At 40.4% G+C, this 13,459-nt stretch overlaps 1 protein-coding gene across 1 annotated transcript in view; it reads right to left on the bottom strand.

Moving 5' to 3' along the window:
• MTAP (methylthioadenosine phosphorylase) overlaps positions 1–13,459 on the bottom strand; it is a 33,238-nt gene that overhangs the window by 8,681 nt on the left and 11,098 nt on the right. Inside the window, exons 3-5 of the mRNA XM_072860510.1 lie at positions 12,508–12,566; positions 9,962–10,129; positions 2,865–2,967 (exon numbers count right to left, since the gene is read on the bottom strand). Of these exons, the coding sequence (XP_072716611.1) occupies positions 2,865–2,967; positions 9,962–10,129; positions 12,508–12,566 (330 nt within the window). The remainder of the gene's footprint in view (positions 1–2,864; positions 2,968–9,961; positions 10,130–12,507; positions 12,567–13,459) is intronic.

The raw sequence follows: 13,459 nt of genomic DNA, 5'->3' as shown, positions 1-13,459 counted from the left end.
CAGCAGCAGTGAAAACCTAGTCTGACACCACTAGAAGCTGCCTTGTCAGCATCACGACCTTCACACAGGCCAGGTGGAGCAGCCTCGCTCCAAAATGCTGTGAGAAGCCTGCACTCCAGCTGGCTGGTTGACCCACCATACATAGGTGCAACAAGCAGCGATACCTCAAGTGTGCTAATGTGACTTTGTGGGGTGCCTCCTCGCTGCATGTGGATCAGTGGACTGTGTGGAGCAGCACAAGTACACATAAAGCCGGAGTACTCACATCTCCACTGCAGATGTATGTAAACAGGGAAACCTGCACTCCCAGAAAAGGGTGGGTATGCATGTAACCCACATGTGCTGGGGAAGGGTATTTGTGCACGCAACTGCGCGAATATGCATGTAGGGGTAGAGCAGAGCTTCTGGGGATTAGCCACAGAAGGACACTTAGAAATTCGTAGGTGTTTATTAACATGTTGTAAGTTAATCTAATATTAATCACACATAATATTGTGGTTTATTGCTGATATTAATTCTGAATATATGATTCACTGATTGCCAGTTAATTACACATTGTTAATAAATCAACAGACAACTTCAGTTGTGATTTGACTTAAACCCCAGTTGAGCAGTATTTCCACAAAACTCTTTACAAAGTTCCAACTTCTGTCTCTATAAGATGTTGCAGTGAGCCCCAGTTTCTGAAAGCAGTAATAATCAAGGCACCTTACATTATTCAAAAGTTTGCAGTTGGAGAAAAGATAAACTCCTTTCAGATTCTCATTTTATTTACAGTGCATAAACCAAATAAAACAGAGTATTTTCACATATTTGCACAAATGCAATTTAATATAAAGTTTTCAGATGTTTCCATGCAAAATTCCTTTATTAGTCTATTACTTTAATAGTTTCGGGTTTATTATTGCATTTATCTATGAAATTCCCCTGAATTAGGATAAACTGGGCTGAAATGATCCCAACAATTTTCAGGGATAGTTCCAGGAAAAGTTTCAGTCACTTTTATGTGGTATTTTCAAATGAAGTGAAAGTATCCCTTTTCAGCCTCACTAAGAGCTCAAAACCACATGTTCTTTAAAACATCTGTTAGGCTGATTACAACGCATAGACTAATGAGATAACGACCACATGTGAGACTGGGAAGTACCTAAATGTTTTTTCTCTGTTTGAAAAGGAGTATTTCTCTGTTCAATTTTCAAAAAAAGTAATATCCAAAGAACATTGTCTCTAGCTACTTAACAACCAAATGAAAACTAGCCTTGGCATATGTTTCCTGCAACCTCAGGAAATGGCTTATGCATATCTACTTAACTTTTTAAAAAAATGAGAAAGAGACACAGTGTGAAGTACTGCCAATCCCTTCAGTAATGCTTTTTAATCCATTTCAGAAAGTGTACAGATGGCTCTCAATAAACTCTTTGTATCTGTTGTGACACGACATCATGCTCAAAGTCAGTAAGCAACTATATGCCAACTAATCTTTGGTAAGAGCATGAGGCTAGGCTCTTGTTGCATGAAAAATGCAAGTATTTTGCATAATTTGCTGCTCAATGGAAGAAGGGCAAAAGCATGCACATGTATAATATGTAGTGGTTTGCTTCCTCATGAGATTTAAAATGTCTTCATTTCACTGCGAAACACCTTGATTCCCAGTGCACTGAAGCATTCTTCTACTAACAGTGCTGTGGACCTGCTGGTAGATATCTTGAAACCACACTGTGTCTGGCCAATTTACAAAAATAGCCTTTAATGACGCTGAAGTGAATTGGTGACAAGAGCAGAATAACTCAGTAGTAAAAATACTTGTATGTGCTCTGGGTACAGATTGGGCCACCTGCTTCACAATTCAGCTTTGTCCTACTCAGTGTAGTAACTGACTGCACAGACAGCAAGTCTCTTAGATGGATATGACTGATTCTGTAAGCATTCCTGTGCCTCTGGAGAACGTACCTCCTTGCAGCTTCTGATCAGAGCATTCCATAACAGCACAAAATGTGCAGTTCAATCTTCACCTTCTCTTTTCCTCAGGTCTAAGAATACGCTAAGGTGGCATATTTAATCACAGATACACTCCTCCCAGAAGCTTATAAAGGTGTTTCATACTGCTTATTCTAAGTGTTTTTGAAGCCTGAAAATCTTAAAGTGACAAAACTAAAAGCAAAAGTTAAGAATAAAAGGCTACTGTAATTTGGCTTGCTTCTATGTTTAACATCCTTTAAACTAAGCTTTGACTTTCCACCACCACTCACTGCTACAACACACAAAAGCACAAATGAAATATTGTCATTTCTGTGAATGCTGAAGTACTATTTATTTAATTCTTTGTATTAAGTATGTAGAGTACCTCTACCATAGGTGCAGTTTTATTCAGAGCAAAAAGGAACTAATTCCTAATTCTGTCTTCCTGCTTTGTCCACTTTGTTGCTCTCTTGGCTTGTTACCCGATAAATAAAGATCTTTTGTCCTGTTATTAAGACCTCGGGGAAATCTAGGTTGCCAACTGGCATCTTCTGCATACCTCCCTTAGGAAGACAGCTCCTATATACACAAGATCTTTTACTTCCCATGCCTTCCAAATGTTACATTTTTCCTTAATACTATGACATATCTGAGAAACAGGAATAAAGAGGTGCAGATTGCTGCTGTATTGTAAGAATATATAATTCACAGAATCATAGAATACTAGTTTGGAAGGGACCTCAAGGATCATCTGGTCCAACCTTTCTTGGCAAAAGCACGAAGATGGCCCAGCACCCTGTCCAGCTGAATCTTAAAAGTGTCCAATGTTGGGGAATTAGTCTACTATATCATGAATAAGTGCCATAAAAAACCCAGTTCTAAATACTATTACAAAATTCACTAACCTCTCTGGTTTTGGTGCAGAACGGCTCCGCCATTGGAATATGACATACTCCTGAAAGAGTGGAATGTTGCCCATCGTACAAAGTACAATATCTTTTAGTTGTCCTAGAAAAGCAGAAAACATGCTCAGAGAGAAGAAAAGGGAGAAAACAGAAGAGAAAGCAAGAAATTTACACAAATCAAAAAACATAGCATTCCTGGGAGGGAACAAAAATATCAGTATAATATTAATGACCACCTCTAATCCTGTTTTGCCTCTCTACAAACCTTTCAGAATTGAGCTCAAGAATATAAAACTGTTACTCCAGTAGTGCATTGCCTATTACTTTGAGAAAATCTATTGTTAACGAGATGCTGAAATGCTGATTTGTTCCTAAATGACACAAACAGCCACATTATACTGCGATTCTACCCAAAAGAAATCGGCTAAATTGAATAGTCAGGCAAGTAATCTCTGAAAAAAAGAGCACAGTAAGCTTTCAGGAAGGGAAGGAATCAAGTCTGAATTACCACAAAGCTAGTCAAAATACAACTTGTTCATATAATTGCATTCCTACACTGAAAGGATGGGAATTTATAGGAACAGCTTCCTGAACAAAAGAGGTGTGAACTGAGCCAGAAAAACCCCGGAACAGGATGTCGTCATAGTCTCAGAAGGATTACACACATGCACTGGCAGCTTGCAAGTAGAAGAATCCTTTCTCCCTTCTTTCAATTGAGAAACTGTTTCCTTGCATGGAAATGGTCAAACACGCTGCAGAAATTACCATCCAGCATGCCATTTTGACAACTAGTGGAACAACAGTTCCTGCTATCACTTTACCTTCAAATGCACTGCCTCAAGGTAATTCAGCCAACTGGACGGTGAAAACCCTCTGGAACAAAATTCTTTGAGACATTCCTTTCCTTCACCCAGTGTGTCACATATTGTACTTTTCAGGAGAAAAGTGAGGCAACAGCCAAATTCAATCCACAGTTAAAACACAAAATTTCTGCTGGTAACACTGTTCACAACAGCTCTCTAAGTCACCAGTGAAAAGGAGGTTTTAAATACAAGTTACATGTTAGAGTAGATTTGAAGAAAAAAAAAAAAAAGAACCAATAGAATAGCCTTAAGGATGAGATTATAAAATAGGAAAAGAGATCAGCAAATTAAAAACATATGCAAAATGGGATACAGCTGTTAAAATCAGTTGAAACAATAATATTAATTTTTCCTTTATGGGATGCTGAAGAGCTGCAAATAGCATGCATGTGATTTTACACACTTTTTTTTCAGTGTCTGCTAATGAATTATTTAGAATTGGAGGAAATGGGAAAAGTCATAATCTATTTCCTGCATTATAGTATTTCAGATGTTGTTAGTCAGGCTCTTTCACTCAGAAAAGTCCTGAGGAAAGATCATATATGTACAAATATTAATCTCTGACTTTCAGATACCCTATGTATTTGGAGAGAACGGCCACATCACTATATGGTCTAATAAAGAAATCCCACTATGTTTTAGCACCATACATACAAACTGCATGGGAATAAGTAACAATGGTAACACCTGTGACTGCTCTGAGCAATGGACCACATGTGTTTGGGCTCAGAGGGAGTGCAACAATTTATTTTCTGCATGGAAGGCTGCAACTCTGCGAAGGCCACAGCTACTTGATATGGGGCCAGCTGATGTGTCTGCACGTTGCTAGGCTTAGGGTGAAAATAAAGGGTAGATTTGAACCAATCTCTGATTCTTGCTACCTATGAAGTAATGGCTAGCACAGAGGAATGCCTTTTAGCAAGTCCTCCTTTCTGTAGCCCTGCTACTCAAGTCAGGAGTTGGCCATCCTGATCTGTCCCACTCACCTGTCTGCAAGGTATGGGGCAGCAGCACATAATTTTCACTGCTGCAATACCGCTCCTCTGTATCCCTTGCAGAGAGAATGAAGGTTACAGAATCACAGATGCTTTCCCTGCCTTACTCTCATACAGACCAAGAGCCAGAGAGCAAATGACAGTATCTGCCTAACGCTCCTCTCATTACAGGAGTTTCAAGACCTTCCCCATGTACCCTGAGTGACTCCTTATGGAGCCAGCAGGAAACAAGAAATAAGGAATTCAACAGCCACCCTTCAGTCTGCTCCTTAGATCTCAGTTTTATATGTGGAGAAGTCTGTGTGCCCTCCATCAGAAGGACAGCCTGCTTAACAACAGAGCACGACTGACTGTTATACAATTGCCTGTTTACATTAAAACAGGAAGAAGTCACCAAGTGCCTGCCTAGAAACTAGCCACACTATTTGTAGTAAAAGCGCACAATCCAGATGGATCAAGGACAGCATAAAGGGAAAGTACAGAGGCCCCCAGTGGGGGAGATCAGAAGCAGCACCTGAAAGCATTGGACTAGTAACTACAAGCAAGCAGCTAAGTCAGGGCTGCACAGCTCCTGCTGGCCATCTGACTTCTGCAGGGCTCTACGGGGAACCCCCACCAGGCCTTTGTGCTGCCTCTGTGCCAAACCGTGGATGGTTGTAGAGGAGAAAAGGGAATTCTTTCCCTGGGAAAGGGGCATGTATGTTTTCATGCATAACTGCTTGTGTATCAAGCTCAAGGAGACAGTGGTACTCAGTGCAAGCAAACCCTTGCACTGTTGCATAGTTTTGCTGTGCCTGCCTTGCCCTTACCGCTTTTTCAAACTCAAAGCTGCATGTACTGTAATTTTGAAGGCATGCCCAGAGTTTGTATTCCCCACCCTACAGCAATAGCCACACTTTTAATCAGACAGTAAGGTGGCTTTCACTCCTTCATCTTGATTTTATCACAGTAACACAAGATTTTCTGGAAGTGCTGACTATGACTGATGCTAGGAAGCAAAATCCAACTCAAGTAAGTGAACAAACCAATCATTTCCATCTGTGATGGAACAGTCCTCTACCACTTGCCTCACCACCGTCCCCCTTCTTCCAGTAGTGTTGAATTATCGACAAGCTATTAGTAATTAAAGAACAAAATGAAAATTCACACTGGCATCTGCTGTACAAAAAGCAGTCTCAGCATGCTCTGCCTCTTCAGGGACACTGAAAGAAAATTCTCCCATGAAAAATTTTACAGTGTGTAACAAGACTGTAATAATTGTAGTGGTGTATGTGACACAAAGAATTCAAGCAATAAAGTTGGCAGCTGTTACAGGATTTCTTTTATGAAGCTCTTTTCTGCATCTTCCTGACTGAGCGGAGTCATCTAAGTAAGTAAGTACCTTCTTACTCTTCTTTTCCTAGCAAACATCAGCAGCAAACCAAACAGAAAGTATTAAAAAAGCCCCTAATCAGTCTGATCCAGCCAGGTGACTAACAGCGCTGTAATAAACTAACAGGAGCCAAAGGCATAAAAAAATTTCTTCCAGATTTTTTTTTAGTCACTTGTTTCAAAGAAGAGAACAACTGTTGTAGCCCATAATAGCACCTGTGGTTACTTTTTGGATTTGGAAGTACAGAGAACACCATGTTCTGGTACCATATTTTGGTACTTATTTAACAAAATGTATCTTTTATTGTTTAAACACACACACTAATAGATAAGCATGAAGAAAGCAGAGACTTTATATACGAAATCAAACACTTACCAGGAATGCTAATGATCTGCAGAACGAAGCTCTCAAAAGTTTGGAAATGCTATATAGTTCTAACTACACCTATTCAGTATTCCCCACTGTAAGTCAAACCTATGCCATAAACTAAGCAGAAGTCCTACACAACTCCATGTATTGAGATCCTGTCATAATGCTACAGTGTGAATGCCCAAGGGGAGCAAATTACAATTGCTGCCTACAGCTTTCTGTGCAATTCTAGCTCTTCTCCCATTCCCATTCACTATTCCTTCTTCTTGCTTCATACCTGAAATGAGAATCATGATGTGCTCCCTGTTGACAACTAGAGCCCAGATACCAAAAGGTAGCTGGACACCTAGAAGGCACTGATATTAATGATAGCTTGAGTAAATCCTTCCCATCTAGACCCAAGCCTCTTTCCTATGTAGTGCCTGGCAAGGGTTAATCACTATATAGAAGCCAGGGTACCTTTCAACAAAAATAACCAACTGTTTTTGCAGTTTTAACCTGTACCTTCTTTCCAAGACTGCTGACATAGTTTGTTTGCAGGACCCTGATCTTTCATTAGAAAGTATTTCAGAAAAATTGCATCTTTTCAGACTTTGGTGGACACTTATTCTATTTTGTCCCATGAAAGTATCTTCCCATCAGCAGCATTGTTTTCATAATGATTTATGATATATAATGCAATCACTCTTACAGATGATACAGCCCTGTGAAAGGCAAAAATGCAGACCCTACCTCCAAAGAACCAGCAGTCTAACACCCACTGGCAAAGACCATCAGGGAAAAAGACTTATCACAGAAATAAAATTGTCAAATGAAACAGACTATTATGACTTGTCAGTTTTCAGAATTAAAGGGCAAGCTAGACATGACTTTAAAATTTGTATTACATATTGTTTTCCACACTGAAACACTTATTGTTGTTTTGTTTTCCACACTGAGAAGCTTCTTGGTTTCCTGAAGCCATGAAACAAGTCCCCACAAGTTCCCACTCTTCTACATCGAAATGAAAACTTACTTTCCCAAATGAAATGCTGCTCATATATGGGCTATGCCATTACTACTGGTGACCATCTGAATAAACTCTAAATGAAGACACAGGTCACAGAATCACAGAATAGTTGAGGTTAGAAGGGACTTCTAGAGGTCATCTGGTCCAACCCCCTCCTCAAGCAGGGCTAGCTAGAACTGGTTGCCCAGGACCATGTCCAGGCAGCTTTTGAATATCTCCAAGCAAGGAGACTCCACCATCTCTCTGGGCAACCTGTGCCAGCGCTCGGTCACTCTCACAGCGACAAAGTGTTTCCTGATGTTCAGACGGAGCCTCCTGTGTTTCAGTTTGTGCTCACTGCCTTTGGTCCTGCCACTGGGCACCACTGGAAAGAGCCTGGCTCCATCCTCCTTGTGCTCTCCCTTCAGGTATTTATATACATTGATGAGATCCCCCCCTGAGCCTTCTCTTCTCCAGGCTGAACAGTCACAGCTGTCTCAGCCCTTCCTCACAGGAGAGGTGCTCCAGTCCCTTCAGCATCTTTGTGGCCCTTTGCTGGACTCTCTCCAGTATGTCCCTGTCCCTCTTGCACTGGGGAGCCCCAAACCACACACAGTATTCCAGGTGTGGCATCACCAGTGCTGAGTACAGGGGAAGAAGGATCACCTCCTTCAACCTGCTGGCAACACACCTACTAACACAGCCCAAGATACTACTTGCCACCTTTGCTGCAATGTAAATGATCCCTGTCCTTTCACTCGTCTTTACATCAGATAAATATACTGATTTGTTCTATAACCTTTTTTTTTTTCTTCTTGAAAAGGACATGTTCTTAAAACCCAAACTTAACCAAGTTGATTATTTCCTTTCCAGCTCAGAAGTTATGATGCAGACTGGTAAGTGCTGGAAATTTAAAGCTGTGGGAGGAGATTAGCTAGCTTCAAAATGAATTGTTAATTTTGATAATGATATTTCGGATGAAGGATGGTCTTAGATTTCATATCTGGGTTAATTTCCTGTCTCTGTTAATGTCTTTCTGCCTAACCTCTGCAAGAGTGAGTTTCTCCATACTTTCACCCCTCATCTGTAGCAGATAATAACTCTGCAATCATTTCAACTGTTTACTGTTCAAAAGTGCAGGCTCTCTGGGCCAGAGGCTACTTCTTACCATGCATGCAATTCACAGCTTAGCATGGTTAGGCCGCCCCCACCTACCTAGGAGTCTACCGGATGATAATGCTGTCAAAATAACTGGTGCTTTACTTGCAGTCATCCAAACTGTGTACCCCAGTATGTTTAATATCTTTCCTACATAAATCAATATCGATACTAAAATTACTCATTTCCAAGTACTACTGGCAGAATAAGGATGATTATGATTTAATCTGTATAAAAAAAGTGATCAGCCTAAATATTTTTAGACTTGAAAAAAAGAAAAAAAAAAACAACGACCATTGTCAGCAATACAGCTGCTCTCCACCCACAAATCAACTCTAGTATAACAGGAAGCAGTTTATATGGGGCTTGCTCCTGCAAGGTACTTAGTCATTTAGATATACTGTAGTTAAAACATATTCTCTTACAAAAAAAAGCATTTCAGTTACACACACACACAAAAATGCCAGTAAGTCAAAACTTAAAGAGCACTGCAGAGAACAGACCTAGGTATGCATGTTCAGTTGTCAATGAAATATTGCCAGCAGCCTCACAAAAGCACAAAGAAGCTGCATAAACCATTCCAAACACTTCAAATAGGGTGGAATACCAATAAGACTTCCAGATATAGTACACCTATAAGTACTAATAATAAATTTACTTCTTTAAATGTGCAACTATATTTTTGAAATATTTGGTGTACTTGGTGATCTTTAAATGTAGCTTTTTTTTTCTCTGCTTGCTTGAATTTTTCTAAACATCAGATAATCAAGGAGGGGAGGACTGACTGGAGAACACGGACTTTGGAAAAATTTTACTTCTGTATGATTTTTAGCAAATCAAAAATGTTAGCATCTCTCCTTGTTTTAAAACAACCTCCTCTTTTCTCACTGTGTTGCATTTGATCTCTCTTCTGTAGAGCCTCATTATTACTGCATGTATTTTCCTACCTGGCTCCTACTACGCTTTCTTGCACCTCTCCATCTCATTTCAGATTCTTCTTAAAACTTCGAACAGCCTGGGCTCTTATCCATGTTCCTCCCCCACATCTGAGAATAGGAGATCTCTTCTCTTCAGAATACTCTTCCCAAGGAGCTATACTTTAGTTCATTCAAGGCCATTTTTCAAAGCCTGGTATTTCTTCTATGTTAGAGCTGAACTTCTTGTAATCTCATTCCTGTTTCCTGTCACAACTTCTTGTATGAATCCCACTTCTTGCGATAAGAACTGAGGCTATCACCTCATTCCACAAAAACTTAATTTAACATTAACATGTTATTACAAGGTTTAACCCTACTTGTCCCCTTTTTTCTGCCCCAAAACTAAGAACACAATTAAAAACAAATGTTACTCACCTGTCAATGAACTGGTCAATTATGACAAGATCACCAGGTTGTATTTCCTCTCGTAATGAACCACAGGCAGTAGTTACTAATACGTGTGAACAATTTTCTTCTTTTAATGCCCAGATATTGGCACGGTAATTGACGTTTGATGGCATAATTGTATGATGCCTTCCATGTCTGCAAAGATACATGTTGCAAGACAAATGAATCACTGAAATTGCCTTCCTTCTCCCAGATAAAGAGAATTCCAGGAAATGTAATTTCCCTAACAACATTGGAAGTGGAACTGATAATTTCGGCTACTTCCAGTGTAGCTTGTTTTTGTAACTGTATTAAGGTTCTCTCAGTATATGATTTAAGAAGTAGTGATGTAGTTTTCTTTTTAAATGCAAAATTTCTAAGTTCAAGACTGTAATGAAAAGAATCTGGAAAATACAATCCAAATATACTTTAGCAGCTTCAACAGTACAAAAAGCATTTTCCTCTGAATTTTTTGAGTCAGTTCCATAGATTCTGAAAATCCAGGTGCAGCAAATTAAATCTTCCATACACTACAACAAATTTGTAACATTTATATACACCTCTACAAATTTTCTGCTCAGAAGTGCTGTTTGTATTCTCCCACCTAGAAAAGAGCAGCACATCACAGGAAATTAAAAACAGAAAGAACACACTGTTTTAATCTTTTACCTTCCCAAAGAAAACAGTAGAATCACCACATTTTCCTCTTTGCTCTTAAAATGATCTGACAGTTTTCATAAATTAGAAGAATGACTTCACACTGTTGCAGTATGTTTTTTCACCAAGACAGGAAATATTTAGTCTTATAAGCAAACTTTCATGTTATCTCTGTCATCGCTACAGAGGTACATTACTCACATAATGATTGAACACATTTGAAAATTATTTTCAACCATGTAAGAAGCAAAGAAGAATTTAATTTCCCAACTGATTCTTTCACAGAGACCAAAAGGTCTTAAGAACTTGATCAACTCGGAACTGGGAGCTGCACACAACATGACCAAGCACTGTCAGGCAGGATTCCCATGTTGTCATTAGCATTTCTGATAGGCTACTAGGCATGTATTGCTTAATGTTGCAGTTGTTGTCATAATCCTCTTCTAGAATATGCATGCCCTTTTTTTTTTTTAATCTGGCAATCACAAGCAACTCTGTTATTTTTTCGCAAAACACAAAGTGAAGTCACAGGTACCTTAGCCCCAAAAGTAAACTCATGGGGGTCGTATGTAAATGGTCTTAAATCCCAGTGAGGATGCAAACCACAGCCAAGTTGTTCAGCCATCTGTAGCCCAAGGCCTACTTTGATACAGCACAGCTATGACACCTTGGCTTAGCATTTCATTTGAGAAAATGAGAAAACTGTTGTCCAGGTGTAATAAAATACATGAGCAAAGTCCATGCAAGATAAGAAAAGTAAAACCACAGACAGAAGTGTAGTTGCAGAGATGGTAACAGTCAGCAGCTTAATGGAAAAATGCTGCTGTGAAAAGAATTGGAGTCCTGAGTGCACCACTGGGTTGTAATTGCCCTGGCCAGCCTCACCCTGGGCCTCCACCCAAACACCCAGTGCCCGTGAGCCTAGGTGCTCCTGCCTCCAAGCTCAGGCCCCAGCTTTCACTCCTCGCCTGAGCTATGTCACAGGTGTGCCTGTCCCCAGCCCTGTCTCCTGGATGGCCTTCAGACCCATGCTGTAGTTTGTCTCCAGACCTGTTTTCTGGATGGACTTTGGACACACGCTGCAGCCTTGTCTCCAACCCTGTCTCTGGCCCCATCTCCTGCTGCTCCTGCCTGGACTCCCTGGATGGATACTGGACTTGATTCATCACCTTGACTCGTCTGGGACTGCTGATGGACCCTGTTATCAGCACCTGGCTCTGCCCATGCTGTTCAGATGCTGGGAAGTGTTAGTATTCTTATGTTTAATCTAGTAGCACATTGGTCCTAGATACCCACTCTTACATTAGTGTGAAATTTCCACACACTCATCCATAGATCCTGCTTCCAGAGTCTCTTCTGCTTATGGTAAGAGATGTCTGAATAGAAATGGCTCAGGGAGGAAGAACTACAAGGGATGCAGCCTCCTAAGCAATAAAGGTAACAGCCAGAGGACTCAATAATCAAAGGGAATTATTTGGAAGAGTCTGCAGTGGTACCAGAGATACAGTTCTTCTGGAAACAGGCAATTTCTCAGTTTCACAAAGGCAATTTGCAAACACAGGGAGCAGACAGATTACTGAGGTTATCAGGCACAACCTACCTACCACCAGAGCAGGCAACCTTGCAGGTTGCCATTCTTCCTAGGGCTGCACCCCTCACTGGATTTCTCTTTCCTAACCTAGATGGTATTTTTAATACTCTCAGTGCCTGCAGCATCAAATTTCTTCAGGAAAAAACCCAGACTTCTGCTGGACTTTGCTAGCAACCACACAGAGCAAGATGAAATGAGTAAAAATTCAGTTCACCTAATGTAAAAAGAAAAAACTTTTGAGAAAACAAAGACACATAATATAAAACCCCTTAAAATGCTCATTTACCTTGCCAACAGCACACAGTCCACATTTTTTATCTTTCCTAATATCAAAGCATCCGATGGCTGCAAAACAAGCAAATAAGAGTGAGTTACAGCCTGACAATCACATTAGAAACCTTAACTGCTACTTAAAAATAAGCAGGCTAGTTATGAGAGGAAATACTGGTTACCACTGTAGTCTCACATTTTCTTTAGCTCAGAATAAGCCTGTAATTTGATATGGCAGATTAGTAAAACGGTCTGGAACAGGAAGATCAAACTTGACACCAGAAAGATTATCACAATTTTTCTGTGTTCATATTAACATTAATATTGCAACTCCTTACTTTAGAGTTTGAAAGAGTAATACTTTCAAATACTTTGAAATGGTATTTCAAACAGTGCTACACATACAAAGAAGCATGTACATGCAGCCTTTAAATTGGTTAGCACGTCTCACTCTCTCCTGTAAACTTTGGTTGCTTTTTGCTAAACAGGTGCCATTCCCTACTAAAAGCCCCCTCCAACAGAAATCACATTTAATCTGTCCCTTTCCATAACACTCCCCATTCTCTTCTCTGTCCCCTTTTTACCACAGCCCCCTAGCTCACACTTATGTTCTAGTCTCCTCCAACCCACTCTTCACCCCCCCTCAGCCTCCTGATGAACTCCCTCTTCCCTGCTGCTGGGAGTCCCGCTTTTGGGATGTGAACTGTGACATGACAAAGAACTTCTGGTACACTAGCGGCAGTAGTAGTGTTGTATTTGGTCAGCCCAGGGGTCAGGAGAGAGCATGTGCTCTCCTCTCACAGCTATACAACAAGAACAGGCATTCCTCCTGACTAACCAACCAGCCAGGAAGCTAGAGCATTTTGGTTTTAGCTGCCCACCTGGGACACGTGCCCTGCCGTGGAGATGGTCATATTGCCCACGTAGGGCAGCCCCCAAGTCATCAACTACAACAAATCAACTGCTCT

The sequence above is a fragment of the Ciconia boyciana genome, chromosome 4, assembly GCF_034638445.1.
Source record: "Ciconia boyciana chromosome 4, ASM3463844v1, whole genome shotgun sequence".
NCBI classification, from domain to species: Eukaryota; Metazoa; Chordata; class Aves; order Ciconiiformes; family Ciconiidae; genus Ciconia; species Ciconia boyciana.
Note: the sequence above shows the minus strand (reverse complement) of the source record. Positions and strands in the feature narration are given on the sequence as shown.